Genomic DNA, 21,654 nt, shown 5'->3' with positions numbered 1-21,654 from the left:
CAGGCTGGAATCGAACCCAGGCCACCCACTATATGGTTGCGCAATTAGCCATTGGGCTTAATCCATACCCTACACCACAAATATTTGAAGTTATCTGAACATTCATCATCACTATGAATATACTGTATATTAAAGATATACAAAGCAAAGGTAGCATCAAAAAAAAAAACAAGTGCTGGAGCATCAATTCAACAGGCATTAGACAACTGCAGAAGATTTACCAGAGGCAACCCAAAAGCTAATAAATCACATGGTGGCCCACTTGAGACCAACGACTCAATCAGTTGGAATAGTATCCTGAGTTGGCAAAAATGTCCTGATCTGTATGATGCAACGTCTACACACATTCTGTTTTGCAATGGGGTCTTGTCTCACCCTTTCAGTATTGTATTTAGCATAACCATCGGCAAACTAAATATTATCCCTAACTTCTTCTTGACACAAAAAAACCCATTATGGATCCCTGATTGAAAGTCCTTGTAAAGTTACCGTTTGTTACCGTAATATGCTTAGTTGCAAAAGCAAGCTGTCAGGTGAAATGATAGACTGGAAGTATATCAAAAGAAATATCCTGTCATGTCTTGTCATCTATGTTAAGTTTTCACTTTTGCTTCAGTCTTGTCTTTCATGTTTATGATGTCCGCTTTTATTTTGTAGTCACGACTCTCCTCTCATTTCAGGCAATTTCACTTCCTGCCCTGGTGTTTTCCCGCCGTTGTGATTGTCTCCCCCGCCCCTCATTGTTTCAACCTGTGCCCCATTATCTTATGTATAAAGGTCTGCATCAAGCGGCAACCTCCGGTCTTAAAATATGAGTCCAATGCGAAAGTGCTAAAAACTGCAGTTCATCGAGGATCCACTTGAGGCTGGCTCCAGAAGTACCAGAAACCACAAACACAGCCACTCAAAGAAGACAAGCTTTACAGCAGAAATAAACATGTTTACAGCCTGGTACAAAAGACGAGTGTAGTCTAGATTTTTTCTAACGTGGCAATTTCGAAGATATTGAGATTACGAGTCTTCCAATGAGAGGGACAGCACTGTAGCTGTTGGCGAGGAGGCTCAAAGCCCGCCTCTTTACATCACACTGGCTCGACAGAAGCAACAGGGCTGCTGCCGATTATTGGCCTCAAAACAGCTCCTCTGAAACAGATGGTGACGTCACAGATCCTACATCCATATTTTATACAGTCTATGGTCTGTGTCTCCCTCTGTCTTGTGCCACATTGTTGTGTGTTGTGCTGATGTCTAGAGACGACCAAGTCCATGTCTGTCAAGTTTGTTTCTGAGTTTTTTCCAGCATTGCTGAGGTTTTTTGTTCTTGCCTTTTTTTCCCAGCATTTTCCAGCTAAGCTGTGATTTTTGGTTTAGTACTTTGTTTCTTGCCTACTCTAATAAAGAGCCTCTTTTATTATTTCTACTGAGTCATGCTTTTGGGTTGCTTGTGCCGGTCATTGTCATATCCAAAGAGGGGCACAAGGAATCATTGTCATAGGTTGACTCAAAGGTTCCTTGTTTCGATTCTCAAGCACATTACATCATTAACAATTTTAGTTCACTTTAAAGATATTTTTCTCAAACATGGAAAATGTCAATTTTTTTTTCAGACTACACAAAAAGTAGATTTATTGTTTAGGATTTTAAAATAAATGTAGAGTTCTCTCTAATGACACCATTTAAAAGTTCTGATTTGACCCTAATGGCAGTGTTTTCTTCATATCATGGTTTCCCACAATTGCACGTAAAACATTATAACATATTGCAATATATATAACCCCTATATTGAGATAAACATGAATGGAAAATGTAGGACAGGTCTATCTGCCTTCTACTTGTACAGTCACTACAGTTAATTTTCTATGTATATTCATTGATTCACCTTTCTTCATCAATAAATAACTAAAGAATGAGAGGGTTGAAGAAAAAAATAAGTCTTTATTTTATTGTGAAACCATCCCCTGAACTCTATTGCCACATATATACTTTATCTTTGCGTGGTCTTAGGAAGAAAACGTACGAGTTAGGTTAGAATCTGTGGAATCTACATAATTGCAGAGTTTGGGCAGACGTAGTTGATACAACTCCTCAGAGAACAGAGCTGTGGACAGGCTCACTTTGCTTCCATTAAGCTGTATCCAAAACAAGAATGTTTCACTGGCTTGACTTGTTCCTGGACGTCAGGAGTATAATGTTAGGGTCAAGATTTTGGGAAAGGAGTGGTTGTGTTTTTTCGTTGTTTTTTTTTCCAGACAACTGACTTTGAAAACCACACATGGATGTTTTAGTCAGTGTTTCCTACCGGACATAAAATAAGAAAGAGAAAAATACTTTATGCATGGATATTCAATTTTACTAAGTGGTATACTGTTACAAGTCATCACTGAACTAACTGTGAGAGAGAATAATTTATCCTAACATGAAAGGGAGCGGAGGATAAAAGTGATATCACCATTTCAAATCCCTCTCCATGTGTGAAAGCAGATCCAGTTTGAAGCTTGATAGACTATTCTGGGCAACCCTTTTAGATCGTAGCCACACAGACCCCCCCAAAAACTGCCTTTTTGCACCTTTTACTCATTCACACACTTACTCCTTATCAGAGTCATGGTTGGCTGGAGCTCATGTATTGGCTCAAAGCAGGTAAAACCCTGGCCACATCACTGCTGTCTCACAATGCAAACACTAACAAACACAGACAGACAATCACACAGCTACACCTAACAGCAGATTATTGACCCATACAAGACCGTTCCAAGAAACTAGAATCAAAGAAAAAATAGTTCTGAACTTTCTTGCTGTGAAGCAGCAATTCTCATGCATTGATCCTCCAAGCTGTCACCTTTTCTTACAGAGGAGGTGAGCCAAGACAAGAAGAGTGATCGTCTCTTTGGGCTTGAGTGTCTCCCAATTATTGATATATTTATAAGCACAATACCACAAATATCAGACCTGGAGAAGCCGCATAACAGAAGCTGCCTTTGTGCTGACTCAGTAGGAGAGGAGGCTATTGGTGGGTCCAATCAGTTAAACACTTGACCCTCATTGTGCAGCAAACACAGAGTTGACCACTAAGAGCTGTCTCCGAGTGGTGCGATAGATCACATTTGATCAATGATCTGTCCTGATCAACCCTCCATAGTTCATCATGCGTGTGAATGTGAACTGTGGATTGATGCAAAATATATTATAACGTGGTGAAATACATTTACAGCCACTATATAATGATTCAGAGTTGCAGGAATAGTGGGTGTGAGGTTGGAAAGTTTTTATAAGTTCAATTTTAATTTCAGTCCGTTTCATGACCAATTAAAAACGCCTCACAGGAGCTTTAACATTCCAGAGAGGCTGAGTTTTTTTAAGAAGTAAAGATGGAAAGAGATTCATCACTCTGTGAGAGACTGGGCGAGTAACAGTTTAACAATTTCAAAATAATGTTCCACACCAGTAAGCTGCAAAGAATTTGGGGATTTCATCATCTACAGTACATTTTATCATTAAAAGATTAAGAGAATCAAGAGAAATCTCTGTACAAAAGGGACAAGGCTGAAAACTAATACAGGTTGGCCCTCAGGCAGCACTACGTTTAAAACAGACACAACTCTGTAGTGGAAATCACTGCATGGGTTCAAAGTCACTTCGAAAACCATTGTCTGTGAACACAGTTTGTCGCTCTTCACGATCCAGAAATGCTGGCAACTTCCCTAGGCACGAGCCAATTGTATTTCACCATTAGTGAATATCACATATACGTATCTATAGAAAATAACTCTGTATGCAGAAGACATTATCTTGACGGTGAAATTTGGGGGTTTTCAATGCTGATGCCTCTTTCAAATATGCACACCTGAAATGTTCTAGAATTTTATTGCTGGGGGTTCCCAGGATGCACCCCTGACAAGTGGGATTGAAGAAATCCCACTTGATCCACAAATACTGGTGATTTCTCTGGTCCCAAGCCAATTTAAGATGGACTGAGGCAAAGTTCAAAACTGTCCTGTGGTCCAACAAATTTAAAATCTGACATCCTTTTTGGAAACCATGGACGCGCTGCATCCCCTGCTCTAAAAAGGGCAGGGACCACCTGGGTTGTTATCAGTGCACAACTCAAAAGCTAGCATTCGTGATGGTGTTGATGCATATGGGCCAAGCAGCAACCTCCGGACTAAAAACATAAATCCAATGTGGAAGTGCTAAAAACTGCAGTTCATCGAGGATCCGCTTGAGGCTGGCTCCGGAAGTACTGGAAACCACATACACATGAATGGGAAAAAGCCGATCTTTACAGCAGAAATAAACATGTTTACAGCCTGGTACAAAAGACGCGTGTAGTCTGGATAGCTCATTTCTCGATCGGCACACACTGTAGGGGGATGAATTTTTTACTAACGCGGCAATTTTGAAGATATTGAGATTACGAGTCTTCCTATGAGAGGCACAGCTGCCTGCAGGAACACTGTAGCTGTTGGCTAGGAGGTTCAAACTCTGCCTCTTTACGTCACACAGGCTCAACAGCAGCAATATGGCTGCCGCCGACAATTGGCCTCAAAGAGATCTTCAGAAACAGATGAGTGATGTCATGGATCCTACGCCCATATTTTATACAGTCTATGATAAGGGCCCATGGTTTGTGTAGCTTACACATCTGGGAAAGCACCAATAATAATGAAAAATATATACAGGTTCTGGGGCAATACATGCTGCAATCCAGACAATGCCTCTTTCAGGGAAGACCTTGCATGTTTCAGCAAGACAATGCCAAACCACATTCTGCATGAATGACAGTATGGCTCACATTCAACTGCTGAAGAGGGAAAAGTTTCTCTGTGCTGAAATTAAATCTTTGAAAAAGTGTTTCATAAGAGTATATTTTGAGATGTCCTAACTCCCTGGCCAATCACATTCCTGCAGGTGCCTATTTCTAAAAGTAAAGCAGAGGTTTTTTTTGGTCCTGGATTGAAAGCCTGGACAGGTCCGTCTAACTTTGCAGTGGTTTCACAGGGTACAAACAAAGTTAGAGAAAACCTTGAAAAATAAATACAGTTTTCTGTTTTTTACCCTCATTTAACCCCACATATTTCTGCTCTGACTATATTGGAAACCAATACGAGTGTTCTCAAAAGTGTATTGCAGTTTCCAAGAATATTATTTCCTACAATATTCTGTAAGGCTTTTTTTTCTGTTTGGAGCAGGAGTCGGGAATTGCTGTGGCAAGTCTCGACTAACCTTGGGGTGTGTGCCTTAGTGTTTGTGAATGAATTTTTGACTTTGGTTTTTGAAAAATATTTACTTTGTCCAACTATTCAAACAACGTCTGGCGAGGCTGAGACAGACAGAGACGAAGAAAAGGAGAATGTTGAGAGTAAATTATATCTGCGCAGATGAAAGGGAGCTACAATTTGTATTCAATCATAGCTTTTCAATTTGATGTTTAGGCCCAGTCATCGAGCTTCTGTCATATTTGTGAGCATAAAGGCAAAAAAAATAATTTTGAGAAACTGTTGAGGAACAATAGGGTGAAAATCAGACTTGGAAATAAAGGTGGTTGAAAAATAGGCAATATAATGCTCAGTCAATAATCAGAAGTTGTGTTGCAGTTTTTCAGGCTCCATCTCTTCAATTATGGTTGAGCATTTACTGGGAAGTAGTTCCTGGGAGACACTCCTGTTTAATCTGAAATGAAAACTGTGTTTTCCTTTGGCTGTGACAAAAACATGACAGTAGTTATGATCAGTCCAGATCCACCACTGCCTTTTAAAATTCCAGGTATTTTTCATTGGAAATAAAAGCTTAATGACTCCTAAAGAACATAGATGAACTAAACTAGCTCCCTTTCTGAGAAGAGAGCTTTGTGAATTCATTATGGATGTTAGAGCTGGACATAATGACTTGCCTTTCATTTATTAACACTTAGGGAAGAGTGTGCACATGAATTACATTTGCTGGTGATGTTTTAATGAGTTAATTTCAACCATTACTGAAACATGTCTCAAAATGATGTCTGTAAAAAGAAGGCCTAATAAAATGCATAAATAAAAAGTTCAAGGACGAGGGATTTATTTATGAAGATAGTGTTCCCTGCAGACTCCTTCTACAGTCTAGTCTCGTTTGTGACTTGTTTTTATTGTTCATGGTGCAAAACATATAAAATATGAGCCTTGTATTACACAAGGGAAACAAAAAGAAACAACACTAAATTGAACTGCACCAAACTTGTTACAAATGTCAAATTAAAAGCTCCACCTCTTATCTTTAATACGCCTCCAACTCTGACAGTCTGTTTTGCCTTTATCCCCTCTTTGGACTTTCAAATCTCCATTTCTCTCCAAGCTTTGAGGGTGTGTGCTCTGACAGAATGTCAGGCAATTAAACAGTCATGGCTCATTGAGCTGGAGGTGGGCCCACTTCTCCAGGCTGCTCTATAGGCAACACAAGAATTGAACGCAAGTCCTCCCCAGCCATCCTCTGCACATTCTTTAACTCACAAATTTAGCGCTAAACCAAGACAAGAAGTTTTTATCAAAGGAGACTTTAAACTATTGTCAGCTTTCACAGGGCTGAGCAGTGTCACTGTCACGGGTAATTATCCTCTGCCAGAATGTAAACGGGGACAGTGTGTGGGACAACAAAGATGTTCTCTCACAGGGATCCCAGTCATGTTCCTGCTGCAGGGTAAACACATACAGGAAGCGCTGCTGCATCAATGACGACACGAGGCAGCTGAGAGACAAGACTCACACCTTTATACTGGTACACCTCATATACAGAAAACAGGCATGAGGAAATAACTAACAGGCAACAGCTTCAATTAAGACACTCACTGACAGCTTCAGGCAGAAAGTAATTATTCTTTACCTTTCTGAGGTGTGTCTCAAGTGTACCAGACTTACAAAGAGTGGCATTAAAGACACTCCAGATCAGTGACAAAACTTTCAGTTCACCTCCAGTTTACCTTAAAAAAAACAGACCGAAGTTGTATTTATTTATTTATTTACCTATTAATTGGATCCACATTTGGTAGCAACTACTCTTCCTGGGGTCCACTCATGCAAGTGTGCACAATCCACACAACGTTTACATAATTAAAAATTTAAGGCAAAATTTAAAAAGAATAATCACAAAAATAACATGAAAAAAGCAAGATACAGCACCGAGAGGATCACAATAAATCTATTATAAATCATATAGGTAATCTCTCAAGTGCCAACAGCACAATCATCTAATCAATAAAATACCATATGTGACAAAGAAATATCTGTTCAAGAGATCAAACCCTTTAATAAAGATTACCAACAACGTATTAGGGTAGAAGAAGCAAGAATTGAGTTCATAAATCATAAACAACGATGGCTCCCACTGACCAGCTCTCTCATCTCTCTGGCTAGTGATCTCTTATCCTTACATAGTGAAAATACAGTCCATGTATCTTTATGCAAATTCATCCTAAATTAAAGAAGCATTTGTGCCAGGCTTACAGGTAAACCATTCACCTAACACTGCTGATAAATATATATTTATATACATGAATAAATACAGTTGTGCTCATTAGTTTACATACCCTGGCAGAATTTATGGTTTCTTGGGTAGTTTCTGTTGTCTTTATGATATAAAAAGAGTAAACACAGTTGTTTGATAAAATTTTGCTTCACCAACCCACTAACTATGAGTGAAAAAAAAGTTTTTCTCTTATTATTCATATTCTCTGAAAATGGCCCAAAAAAATCACAAATTCTGCCAGGGTATGTAAAGTTATGAGCACAACTGTATATTATATATATATATATATATATATATATATATATATATATATATATATATATATAAGTCTTAGGGGCCATGCCACCACTACTTGTTTCTGACTGCTATCATAGCAAAGACTGAACCATTTTGCTGGCTTTATAAAGCGGTATCTTTGATAGGCACACTCACACTGTATATCAGTAATAATGCAAACCACACTGCTTTTCAGTAAGCATTAACAGTGTCTAGTCAGGTTTCTTACAATAGCAATTTCAGCACTTACCTTTCAAATTAAAAACAGTGTTTTAAGAAAAGGACTATTTCAAGTTCTCATTCTAAAGTGCGTATGCTAACTGTACTCGAAAGAACAACTTTGCTTTGAGTATCTCATGCGAGCTTGATGCCTCAACAGATAGCGTCATGCTTCATCTTTACACTGATACTACCTTATTTTTACTCTGTCAGCTGTTACAATCAACTGGCCTTTGTTACTGTAACAATACATGGAACTCTTCAAAAAGCACAAAATTGTGTTGTTGATTAAAGGCAAATAAGAAGGCCACGTATGCATCATTTTGATATTCTCCTGTGTTCTTGCTTGCTGTAAGTTTAAAACCAGTGATGTTCTGTTGAGAGTGTATCCTTGGGTTTGAGCTGCTGGAACAAGTTCACAGCAGATGTGTGTGGCATCTAATACATATGACCTCAACCGACATATATAATTCAATGCTGGCTGAACAAACCCAAAGCAACCGTAAAAGCAGTTTAATATTTCCACAACATGACTCATCATGTCATGAAGGTTTCGGTAACTTATATAACTTTTACAATTTTGAGTTCAGAATACCAAATGCTGACTGACTGATCCTCTATCACTGTCCCTGTGTTTTATTTACTATAGGCAAAGATCATTTTGTATAAGCGCTCAGCATAGGGTCCGTTTTAATTTGGGAGGTTTAACAACTGGCTGCTGTTGTACTGAAACAAAGCACTTGTCAGCACTCGCAAAACCAAAGACCCTTGATGAAAGAAAAGGAGCAAATCCTTCAGTTTAGGAAGCTGAATCAGCAAATGTTTCATTTGTGCTGAAACAATTACTAAAGCTGAAATAAAATGATCAAAATAAGTGGCAATTATCTTGTTCTTGAATGACTAATCGTTCGATCTGCAAATAGTTGCAGACTTAAGAGGATTATTTTAAAACTCACTCTTTTCTCATCATTTTGCACAAACTTTTAAGGCTTTCTGCCTGTAAGTAATACAACCAGTGAAGTCAGAGAGAGAATTGCAGTGAAAGGGAGAAGGTGATAACATGCAACAAAGAGCTAAAACTTAAATTGAACCAGAAACGTTGTGTCTTAATCACTCATCCAAGACTCTGTCCCTGACCTAGAGTTCCTATTTCATCCAGGAGTTTAAGCTCAGTGAGGCTTGTCTTCTCGTGTGAACATGCTGCACTGCTCTAGTTTTAACACATCTACAGTATAAGACACTTGTTTTCTCTCCAAAGTCAAACTAAGGTTTAGTCTAGCAACAATAAATGCCTTTTTATTTACATTGGATCACAGGACAGCATGGATGTTAAACAAGCCTTTTTGTAGCAAAGAACCCACAAACAATTATTACCTGATTCTGCACTTTCTCTTAGCTCTGCTGAGCTTTAAAGCATGTTTCAGCTCATTGTTTTGGTGTTAAGGCCTGCAACTTTGCTGTTTGGGTTCACTTTGGGTTTTTTGCAGACACAGCAGGCAGCTGTTTTCAGGGAAAAAAGCCCCCTAATAAACCGAGTAGACACTTTCTGCACAGCACCAAACAGCAGGCAGACAAAGTTAACGACTAGATGGTGAACATAGTGGAGCAGTTAGCAGCTTAAGAGTCAGACATTTACCTCAAGAGTTAGGGGAGACTGAACAACAAAGGTGAAAGATACTTGAAACATGACTCAGAAAGAATTTTAATGTTACTTTGTATCTGCTGGATCTATAAAAGGGCAACTTTTTGCTAACATTTTCACAATGTTACTTAAAATTCCAGTATTTACTTTAAAGATTGGCAAAATAGTGACTAAAAAATCAGCTAAAGTGCTTGTTTTGGCTTGTATCTTTAAAATGTATCATTCTAAAATGTCATCAAAAGATTACAGATGAAATATCTTAAGTGAGTCAGGCTGAGCCAAAAGACAACAAGCAAACTCTCATTTTATACCCACCATGAAGCGAACAACCTTAATTGCAGCACATTACAGAAATGTCACGATTTGTGGCTTCCCGTGGCCACTATGATCAGCGTGGATTCCTCTGGCACACACCGGCATTGATAATGGTTGTCTGACTGGAGAAAGCCACTTTACCGGCCCCTGGAGTGTTATTTTAGAAAACTCTCTTTTACATTCCCTCATAAATAGCCATTTTTTTATTTTTAAGTGTAAATAAAGCAAGTATCTGCTTCTGCACACTACTGCAGTTACTGTTTGTCAAAAATAAGCTCCTGTCACTGAGCTCTATCTTGCGAGAATTTCCCTGCAGGCTAATTGCCCGGTTATTCATGAGCAGTCTGGAGCCCCCACTTCACCCCGGCATTAGAGCAGATGCTGGCTGTAACACTCCCCCCACCAACTCTTCACAGCTCTCCCCTCTGCCAGCTCTGATGGAGCGGTGTCACCTGCTGATTGGTCGCTTTCCTCAAGGAGTTGACTCCATTAACTACAAGGCAAAGATAGGCTGGACTGGGAAGTGTCCAGAATAGACACAGAACGGTGGATGACAGAAATTATTGTTAGATCTGTTCAAAGGAATCCTTCCCTAGCTGAGGACACCATTGCATACGTTCAGTAAATCCCTGTGGTATTGGGAACTCACTCTAAAATAGAGTGTTTAGCAGCTGATGTTTTAATGCCATAGCACACCACAGAAGCTATTATGGAACCCTGAAGAGCTCCTGCATCGGGACCTCTATTAAAATACAGCCAAAATACTCCATCACTGCAAATTCAATGACACTGGGTGACACTGACTCCCATGTGACAGGAAAATGACAAAATGACTGACACTTAGCACACCAAGTGCTGCATACCACTGGGATTTACAGGTCACAGTGCTTGTTTACCGTAAATCTTTTATGCTTGGAGCACATTCCTGTGCACCCACGACCACAGAATAATGAAACACATTATGTGCTTCCAGTCAAATTGCATTAAACAGTTAAAGACAGTACTTCCAGCATTAAAAAAAAAAAGGAATTAGGTATGAAATGTTTGAACCTTACACTGTGTTGCATCGCATTCCAAACAATCCTCTGGTTTGCAGCATAAAGGCAGGGAGACAGAAAGGCTTAATTATTCAGTGTAGGTGGAGAAATTCGTTGATGGGCATGCAGAGCTAAAAAGGAAAGCTCTGTATAGAGGACATCAGAAAGTGCGTGGCGAATGAATGAGATTGTGCATAAACATAATTAGTATTGAATGAAGCAAATATTTCACTTATTGTTTTGGGATTCCAAAATCCTTCTGGCGAAAAGCTGCTGCTTTTTGAATTATGTAATCATTTACTAAATAATATATAATTAACCTGACAAAGGACTTCAATGTGTTGTTTACAATTTTTTAAGTACTGTGGAAAAAGCTGGCTTACAACCTAACTAGTTTGTGGCTCTAAAAGGGTCATTATGAAAAAATAATATTTCTTTGGTTTTTGATAAAAATAGCTTCAAAGAAGCATATCTGAAGTTCAGTTTGAAAAGATTCACTTTGAAAAGGGCTAGAGGGGAGGGAAGAAGGGCACTGTGGCTGCAAAGGTAATCCATGATGAGAACTGTCTCTCAGCCGAATTGGTCTGTCAGCTGCGTGTTAACCTTTACCCTGATGCAGCATTTTAGGCTTCAAGGTTGTTTGAGATGAAAATCCATGTATCAAGATCCAATCCAACAAACATGTGGCTAATCTGATAGAAAATAAAGGTGTGCTTTACAGCAAACAATTGATATGGTCAGCCTCACAAAATCTATCCGTCAACTCTTTCAGTCCTTTCTTCTCTGTTTGCCAGGTATAGATAGAGGAGAGGGGCGCTGAGCACAGAGCAGCACACCTTCCGTTACCCTCTCGGGGTAAAGCTGTTGATTCGTTAACAAACACGGATCGATAGAGGGGGCCTGAATGGAGGATGAGTACAAAGAATTAATTTCCGGCTCCGGGGGCTTACCATGGCAAATCACCAGCTTTAATCAACAGTGTCAAGTCAGAAAGACAAATGATGTTTACAGGGAACCGCTGTCTCGCCTGAAAACAGCAGCTTTGGCTCAGTCCGCTTACCAGTCTGTCCAGGCTCGTGCCAGCTGCAGTGGTCGGCCGCTCCTCTGGGCTGTACGGCTTGAAGCGAGCGTTGAACACATCCGAAACACCGCGGGCAGACCTAGTCATTCCTGCGGGTTTTAGCTGGCCGCAGCCTTGAAAGACCTGCAATTACACAACAACATGGGCACCCGGTTGTCAGGGGTTTAAATTACATTGGATGCAGAAAATAGAGGAGGGGGGTTGCTGTTGTTGTAAAGGTCTTGTGACGAATTTCCCTCCACATTACCAGCGTGACAGTGCTCTTCATCAAGTTGGGGTGACCACGTTGATAGGTGATTCAGCTCAGGGTTGTGACCAGTGCTATTTAAGATGACAGGGTTAAGTTTTTACAGGCTTTTGGGAAAATACCACATATACTTAAACCATAAACAAAACTGCATCTGCTGCATGGAAAAGCCAACAGAGCATTTCACTTCTGAATGAGAGCTGGCATCCAAATCTGTGTAGGCAGAAAAAATTCTTCACAACCACCTACATTTTTTTTTTCTTCTGACTACAATTTTGTGGGCAAAGAAAAATGCAGTAAAACACAGGAAACACATTAACTACTGTTAGTTGAACTAAGATTAACTGACCAAACTGAAACATATAATTCAAATACGAGGCCTAAACTTGGACATAATTAGAACGTGTCGGTCTATACACCTTAAGACAGCCTTGGACACAACTCAGTTTGACTCAATCAGGCTTCACTCTTATTTTCTCTACAGCAGGACGAAACCTGGACTTGAACAACCTGTGTGAGGTGTTTTTTTGTTATCTGGGGTTTAAAAGTAATTGACATACCCTGTAGGAGACCTGGGCACTGTTATCTTGCATATTCATGATGGCCTCTGAAATCTTCACATCAATAGGCTCCATGACAGATTCAATGTTGAAAGGTCCCTCCAGCCTCTGTGCCACCAGCAGCATGGCATCTGTCACAACAGCAGAAAAGAACAAGGTGAGGTGATGGAGGGAGGTGAGCAGAGGTGCAAACAAGCAAGATTCAGTGGCTAAACATTTTTTTAAAATTGTGTTAAAGTGAGAAGCACAAAAACTTAATGCACTGATTTCAAAGCTAATCGGGAAATGATTGCTTTGGTGCATAACCAACAATCTCAATTCCCATATGGCATTTAAATTAGATATATTATCTTGTAACGCTGACATGCTCAGTGACACATCCCTGTCACGTCATGACTGTAGGAGCAAGCATAGGGGATCATACCGATACAGTTGAGTATTTTCATTTACTAATACATAAATGCTGAGCATGGTCTTTTATTTGTCTTAATATTTCAAATACAATCAAACTTTAGGGTTGGAAATTAAAAATGTAGAGGGATTAGTAGAGATATTAACTAATTCAATTTGACTGTAGTTTCATTTTGATCCCACCAGTTGCTAAATGTGCTGCTTAATTATTTTTTGTATCAATCAATCAATCAATCAATCAATCAATCAATCAATCAATCAATCAATCAATCAATCAATCAATCAATCAATCAATCAATCAATCAATCTTAATTTGTATAGTGCCAAATCACAACAAACGTTATTGTAAGACGCTTTTACAAACATAGCAGGTCTAGACCGTACTCTATGTTGAATAATTAACAAAGACCCAACATCAAGACAGGATCAATCCAGTCCCCTCTTACTGACAGGACTCGATCTTATCTCATCTTAATCCACCATGAGCATTGCACCTCTCAGTATTTAACTAGTTACAGCGGCAAGGAAAAACTTCCTTTAACAGGCAGAAACCTCGAGCAGAACCAGACTCATGTTAGACAGCCGCCTGCCCTGACTGAGTCGGGGTTGGAAAGAGGGATAGGGGAGAATAAGAGAGAGAGAGAGAGAGAGAGAGAGAGAGAGAGAGAGAGAGAGAGAGAGAGAGAGAGAGAGAGAGAGAGAGAGAGAGAGAGAGAGAGAGAGAGAGAGAGAGAGAGAGATGATAGTGATGAATAACATAATCACTATTACCTGTTATTGTACAGTAGTCCACATAAATTAGCATTCAGTTACATTGAACAATGTAGACTGTGTAAAATAATGGACCGCACAACAACTACCCAGAGTGAAGCCAAAGCTTTTAGCACTTCCCCTGGCTGCAGTTAAAGTTTGGAATCCCGCCCCCTCCATTTAGACAGATGTTACATGAATCAAACTAGATAATTAAATTACACCTCAAATGCATTGTTCCAAAAACATCTGTTCTGTTGTAGCAATAAGTTCTTGTTATGCTGTTATTTATTATTATATGCAAAGTTTTAATTTTTTATTTGATGCCAGCAGAATAAACGGTCTGATCTATCAAAAGGGATGCTAAAAAGAAATCAAGCCATTCCAGAACTGTCACGCAGCCAACAGGCTTCCTGTGTAAAGCACCTAAGGATACAATTGGCAGGGAAACACAAACAAGATCAGGGTTACTGTACCAAATCATACCAAACATTAAGAACCAAATCGGACCACTTGGTGGAAACGCACCATATGTTAGTCCATATTGGAGCAGTATTTTGGCTTCACATTTCACAATGGGTGGACTGTCCATAGAGGTATACAGTCAATGTTGGACAACTGTACAAAGACCTTAAAGTTGTTTCAGTTGTGAGGTGTCTGCAATAGCAATTTACCAGTATCAGTATCAAACTGCACAACTACCTAACTGTGTTATTGAGTATTGATTAGAATGTGACCATCGAGTTACCATATGATATAGTGACCAATTAGCTACCAAAATCAATCAAGATGTTGGTGGGCAAATACCAAAGTAAAGGTATCCAAATTAGAATCAGATGAGAGAAAATTGTATGAAAATATATCTAGATAAAACATTAAACAGATGATGGTTTAGTTATTTTTGTGTAGGAACTTTGCTTTCGAAATACAAAAAGGCTAAAAACGCACCATGATACAATATTTCTAATCCCCAACCGAGTGCTTCAAAAGAGCCTTAAACTCATAATAAAATTGTGTTATGTGTTATGATAACATGAAATTATAACATTATTTTAGCATTGAAAAAAATCCATCTGAAACTTTAGAGAGTTCACGAGTTCAGAAATTCAGTGCAAGTGCAAAAAAATATCCTTAAAAAAAGCAGCGAAAAAAGGTTTCAACTCATCTCCACACAAACATATCTTTGTTGTTACAGTCCAGTTCAGATGTATAGATTTGCATTGCTGCTGCATTTGCTTGTTTTTTTTCTGTCTGCAGGTGTTTTACATAATACATTTTGTTTATGTGGGTTTTCTATATTTGCTCCTGTCCTCTGCATCGGAAAGGCTTCACAAAATGTAATGCATAACTTGTCAAACTGGCAAATGTGTTTTCTTCATTCATTTCTGTTTTCTAAAGCTGCTTGTGTTTTTTTTTTTTAAGTTGCAGCATGCAAGGATGTCTCAGCTTGCAAAGAAACAAGAAAAAAGAGGCAGGTTGATTGCACAGGGAACCTGAGAAATGGTGGTTTTGTACTGTACATTGCCTGAATCTGTGAAGATTGCAACATACATTGTAATATTTATAGATATGTTCCTTTTCCAGCTTTGTTTTTTTTTGTGTGATGTTGCATTTTCGCATTTTTCACTTCTTTGAAAATTTTAAATGACTTATTTTTCAGTACATAAAAAAAAAATCGATAATGAGAGTAATTGTTAGCTTTTAATGCATCATTTCACTAAAGGTCAAAGCTTTAAACAGCAAACTGTTGCCTTGCCTTTTGATTACCAACACTAACACACACTTATGGAGCATGAAAGCTTCTTGGGGCAAATTCAATTTTTATGTAGATCGACTCAATCACGTCAACAAATTTTGTTGTACTGCATGCTTCGAAAAGCGCTGATCATGAGTCATTGATTTAATAGAACTTTAGAAAGCCAAGCACTTATTTGCATCGGCTGCAGGCTGTGAATACTATAAGGTTAGTGATTCATTAATATCAATGTGTGGACACAAGCCAGAAGGCCTCGTTGGACATGAGACACTTTGCATTATAGTCTCCACAGAGTCCATTTGTTGTCATCACTTTTAATTAACACCTCTTATAGTTTTTATACGTGATGTTGTATTCCAAAGATGTAGCATTTACAACTGTGATGGTGCTGATTGTTCTGAGGCTCAAACCATTTTAGCTCAACAACTGCTGTTGCCCTTTAAGCCAAGAGAGCTAATTGACACCGCCATGAATCAGAGCTAAAGGGTTTACATACTAATGTGTCACAGTCTCTGTAATGGCAGTGCTGTATTTAAATGGCCTGCCACAGGGAGTTGGACGTTACCAAACCACTAACTCATAAATGAGAAAGTCCCAGATCGGGAGACAGATCCGGAGGCAGCACTTACTCAGTCTGTCCGAAGACGTTTCTCCATCCACAGACCTCCCAGGACAAGACCTCACCAGCAGGCTATCATAATGACTCTTCAATTACCTCCTTATGAAAGAAGGTCATCCTGTCATCTTGAGACTGTAGAAACACAGGATTCTTACATTTTTTGTGACTGCCTTTTGATTCTTCTTATCTGTTTTAAAAATTAAATAAGCAGAATGTATTTCAAAAGAATATTTTGGGTTCTTGGGAAATTAGAATATTTATTTTTTTGTGTTTTTATTTCATATTTCCTGCTTCTATGCATGTATCAGGAAAAACAATACCAGAACATTGTATGTAAGGGTTTTCCTTAATGTATTTGAACATTTTTATACTGAGTTTTTGGAGTGTTTTTATGTCTATCAGCCACCCCATGCACCAATCTAATGTAGTCCTACCAGGTTTTAGGGGAACATGCTAATATATGGACTCTGATAAGGGGTATGCCCATTTAGTCATCTAAATGATTAAACTTGGTCCCCATTGCTAGTCGGCACCAGAATTATAAATCTGTTAAATGAATTACTAATATTTTGTATTAGCTCATAATATAGGCAGTGGGGAAGCTGGAATGGGAAGGCATAGTGCTTTCCAAAACTATACCGTGTGTTCCAGTTTTAAAAAGTGACCCTGTTAACTTGTGACTTTCAGTCAAATGGGTTTGAAGTTGTTGTTTTTACAACAGCTACTCTTTCCATTTTAAACAGCCGTAACAACAAGAACCAGAGACATATTGGTTGAAAAGTCCCCAGTTAACACAGTAGCGTGTTAAACTGAAACACCAGCATTGCTATCTCTGTGTGCTTGCAAAATCAGTGCTAGCTTGGAGGGTTTTTTCCAGCTGCTGGTCTCATTATTGACTAAGGTCTTGACTTTCACCAGAGCATGTTGACATGTTAATTGACCGACAAAAATGTTGCAACAGTCAAGTAAGTACCACATAATATGTGTGTGTGTGTGTGTGTGTGTGTGTGTGTGTGTGTGTGTGTGTGTGTGTGTGTGCACTGTGCACGGGCTATTTGATGCTGATGTTAATGCCGGCCTAAGTGTGATAATTTTTGTAGGTATATAATTGGTGATTTTCAGACGACTGAATATGATTTTATATGTATGTATATTTTTTTATTTAGTTATTTGATGTCATGTTTTGTGTGTGTTTGTTATACATGTAGCAGGAGGCCCCACATTTCAGTAGCAATTTGTTCATTTGAAATATTAACTTTTGTCTTGTGGCTTGCAGTCATAAAGTGTCTATAAAGCAATAGCTGTTCTTTTTCTGTTTAAAGGTGACATATTACGCTCTTTTTCATCAAAATATATTGGTCTAAGAGGTCCCCAAGACATGTCTTTAAAGTTTATGCTCAAAAAACACTTTGAAATCAGATTTTGGCATTCCTGAGAAACCCTCTTCTTCAGCCCTGTTCAGAACGGTCTGTTTTCCCTCTGACCACGCCCCCTCAGGAAGTGGATGTGCCCTCGGCTGTCCAGCACGTTGATCTAATGTTTACATGTTGGCTGAATATACACACTGCTTACAGACCGTGTTACTTCAACCCTCTGAATTTGATCCAGAATCTGATCCTGACGGAGAGGCGCCTGCAGCAGGACCTTTCTGAACGATTGGTCACATATTTAGTGTTTCTTGTTGTTTTATTTGTCAGTATGTCGACGTGTGTCTTGGTACACAGCTACTAACATGTAGCTATGTGGCTATGCTAACTAGCGCTAGCACTTATCCATGAAAAATAAAAATCATCCACTAGATCTTCAAATCTGCAGACGTGGGGAGTAAAACCGACCTTTGTGTTTATTAAGACAGCCTACAACTAGCATGCCTCCCTCCTAAGCTCCTTGTTAGCACACATGTGTGCAGGTAATGAAAAACAGAGGAGGGGTTGAGTTGTATTTTATACAGTCTATAGGCTGAACAAGCTCCAAGCTCTGACTTCCGTTACAGACCGGATATTGTTGTGATGTAACAAAAACACGGAAGTCTGAAACGGCTCGTTTCACACACATTTACAGAAAAGTGGGGAAATCAAAACAGGGGCAGAATGGATTTTTTTCATTTTAGGGGGGTTTGTAGACATGCCTGGGACACATATTTCAGGTAGAGAACCATTAAAAATTCGATTTTGCATGATATGTCACCTTTAAAAGTGACTGTTTCTAAAAAGCTGTTAAAAAGACTTCACAGTATGGTTGTGAACAGTGTTTGGCCGTGTAAAACAGATGGGCTCAATTTGGAATTTCTATCTAATTGACTTGGAAATGAGTTGTTTTGGAACATCCCTAAATCAGAATCAGTGCCCTGGTAGTCCTTTGATGAGAACTTATTCCTAGAATTTATTTCTTTTGGCTTCTCTTCCAATTGCCTGACCAATTACATGGGAAGGGTAAAGTTTCTTCCCCAAGCTGTGTAGGTAGAGGTATATTCGAGATAACAGACCAAAAGCTGTGACTTACATTTTGTAAAACCATGTGTGTAATAACAATGGGCCTTTATGGAAACAAATACTTGGTATGGGTAGCCAAAAAAAAGATTTACAAGAGAAAGACTGTTCTTTGGGGAAGAAAATCCCAATGACTTCCCAGTTCTTTGATAACAGGTCGTCCAGCTCTCCATTCTTCAGGGACCTGAGATCACAAACGTTAGAGGAAAAGGGCTGCGAAACATTAGCTCTGCTCTGGCTCCATTTCCCTTCCAATTATGTCAAGGTCTGAGCCTTTGAAGAGCTCTTCTGTTTGTTTACACTGAGGATTACAAATAGCCTGTGATGCTCGCTGAGATTTTTAATATACGGACTGTGTCTGTGCCAAATGATTTCCTACAGTAGCACTTCAATCGTACTTCTGTGCTACCATATGGTCCAAGTGTAGATGACACCTGCACTGGCAGAAAAATCAAACACAATCTTCCACTACTTGGCCAAGAGCTGATCAGTAGTTATATTGTTTGTTTGATACTCATCTGTCACTTGTGCAGACTTTTTTGTGTTTCTTGAAAATATTTGGAATTTGGCACTGCTATACAGCTCACTATTTAATCTAATTATGATGTAAATTCATTCAGCTGCCTCAGGTATGTCTGCTTACTTTGTCAGAACCACACACACACAAAATCTAAATTCAAGTGTTAGCTCAAAAGCTGTCAAGTGCAAATACTGAATTTAGGTCAAAGGGATCCAACTGGGAAAAACTCACATTTCAAAATAAGAGCCAAGAAGAGTGCCTCTAGCATCACAGACGATGGCAATCTTTCCCAACAATACTGACTTATCTGCAACTTATCAGATGGGCTCAACAAACAGTAGCAGCTGGGAAGTTTATGCACAAGCGAGGAAGAGCAGAAAGAGATGAGAGGGGAGGAAAAATGGGAGACAGTTGTTGCTGATTGGGTCGAGTCAGGCAAGGATACAGCTTCTTCCCAGAGGAAGATCGGCTCCTGCACCCCATGCAGAAAAACTCTACCTACATGGAGAATTAATGACCCTCATTTATGAGGAGTGCATGGAGTCTGGTCCACTGAGGCATGTTTGCCACTCCGAGCCAAATTCTCCCTGCATCACTTTGGTGGTGTTAAGATAGGCCACTGGCCAGCCGCAGGAAATCTTTTTATCATCACCCAACAGCCATGCAAATAAACGCGTCATGTTGGATTCTGCACCGAGGGGATTTGAAAGCAGATATTGAGACTTAGCTTTACTGAATAGAGGCATGTAAAACTAAAAGAAAGCGTGCTGTGAACCACATATATTGGAGGTTAATGATTAAGTTTGTGGTGTGAAACACGCTTATTTTAGCTGTCCAGCTTAACAGCTAAAAAATATAAAAAGAGAAAGAAGAAAAATCAGAGGAGGTGATATTACTCTGGGCTCCTTATCGAGATTGATGTCCACTTAAATTCAGGCTATGTCAGCCAGAGGCAACCTCCAGCAGACAAGGACAAATAAGGAAAGTGAACAGGCCCATCTACGGCTCTTTGCCTGTGAAGAGCTCCACAGGATGAAAAATGGCCCCAGTGTAATTTGGATTCTGCAAAGCATAGCTCATCTGTGGTTCAGTCAACCAACTAATGGTGCTGTATGAAATGGTTTAGAAGTGGGGAAGAAAAAAAAACAGCATGTTGCTCCTTGGTCACAAGCTGTCATGATCAAAAGAGTCCTTGAACACACACAAACACGGGTCCTTGTATATGTTCCTACATAGGCACACCTCAAAACACCGTAACGGTAAACACAAAAAAGAAGCTTTTATTTTGGAAACATTAATGAAAGGTAATCCGAGACAGCAACCTCAGACTAACAAAGAAATTAGCTTTTCATCCAAACCCTAAAGGATTTTCTAAATTATTTTTTTTTGCTAAAAAGAAGAAAAAACCTCCTATAGACACATTTCTGCATGACGACCACTGACAAGCTGTTGGAAATACTCGTCTTCCTCTTAAACCTCTAGTGACTTGTTAAGGGCAGCCACAGAGAGGACAGCATACTGCAAATCAAAAGTATCCTCTGCAGAGAGAAGCATCACAAAGAGCATATCAAGATTAGATATGAACACGATACACAAAGAGAGTTTTTTTCCCCAACAAGATGTGGAGCATAAATTCTGGGACGCGCTGTGATGCGGATGTATAGGCGTGTGTTCGCAGCAGCTCCTGCCAGCTTGATTACAGCTGAACGTGAAGAATCAGCCTTGTTCTAACAGAGCTCCTCTGCTCTGCTGTGGAAATACTCTTACCTATAACACACTCATAAATACTAAACTAAAAGATCTCCATTAAACTCTTGCTGCTCTTCTATTCCTTATGAATAAAAGCAAATGTGAGAGCCAGTATGTTGGATAATGTTGGGAGTCTTGGGGAGGTGTTGCAAAGGAGCTCAAACATCGGAGCTCTCCGCTGTAAGTAAATTATATCTGGGTGAGGTCAGTTTTAGTTAGTTTCAGTACAAAGGACTGTCTCTACAAGTTTTTTTCTATACTGGCTTGACTCGTCTAGACCGGACATATAGAGTGAGCCCGAAGCCAAAGCTTTCGATTCAAATCTACATTCCACCCCTCACCTCTGGTCATGAGCTTCGGTTAGTGACTGAAGAATGAGATTGTGGATACGAGTAGCCGAAATAGGCATCCTCCGAAGGGTGGCTGGGATTAGCCTTCGAGATAGGGTCAGGAGCTCATTACTTACAGATGGAGCTTGGAGTAGAGCTG

At 39.4% G+C, this 21,654-nt stretch overlaps 1 protein-coding gene across 2 annotated transcripts in view; it reads right to left on the bottom strand.

The window, feature by feature from the left end:
- Positions 1-21,654, bottom strand: part of LOC117820808 (glypican-6-like) — a 123,497-nt gene that overhangs the window by 28,240 nt on the left and 73,603 nt on the right. For both annotated transcript variants that reach the window (XM_034694748.1, XM_034694749.1), the window contains exons 5-6: positions 12,872-13,002; positions 12,044-12,187 (exon numbers count right to left, since the gene is read on the bottom strand). In XM_034694748.1, the coding sequence (XP_034550639.1) occupies positions 12,044-12,187; positions 12,872-13,002 (275 nt within the window). The remainder of the gene's footprint in view (positions 1-12,043; positions 12,188-12,871; positions 13,003-21,654) is intronic.

Source organism: Notolabrus celidotus, chromosome 10 (genome assembly GCF_009762535.1).
Source record: "Notolabrus celidotus isolate fNotCel1 chromosome 10, fNotCel1.pri, whole genome shotgun sequence".
NCBI lineage: Eukaryota > Metazoa > Chordata > Actinopteri > Labriformes > Labridae > Notolabrus > Notolabrus celidotus.
This window is presented reverse-complemented; position numbering and strand designations above follow the sequence as displayed.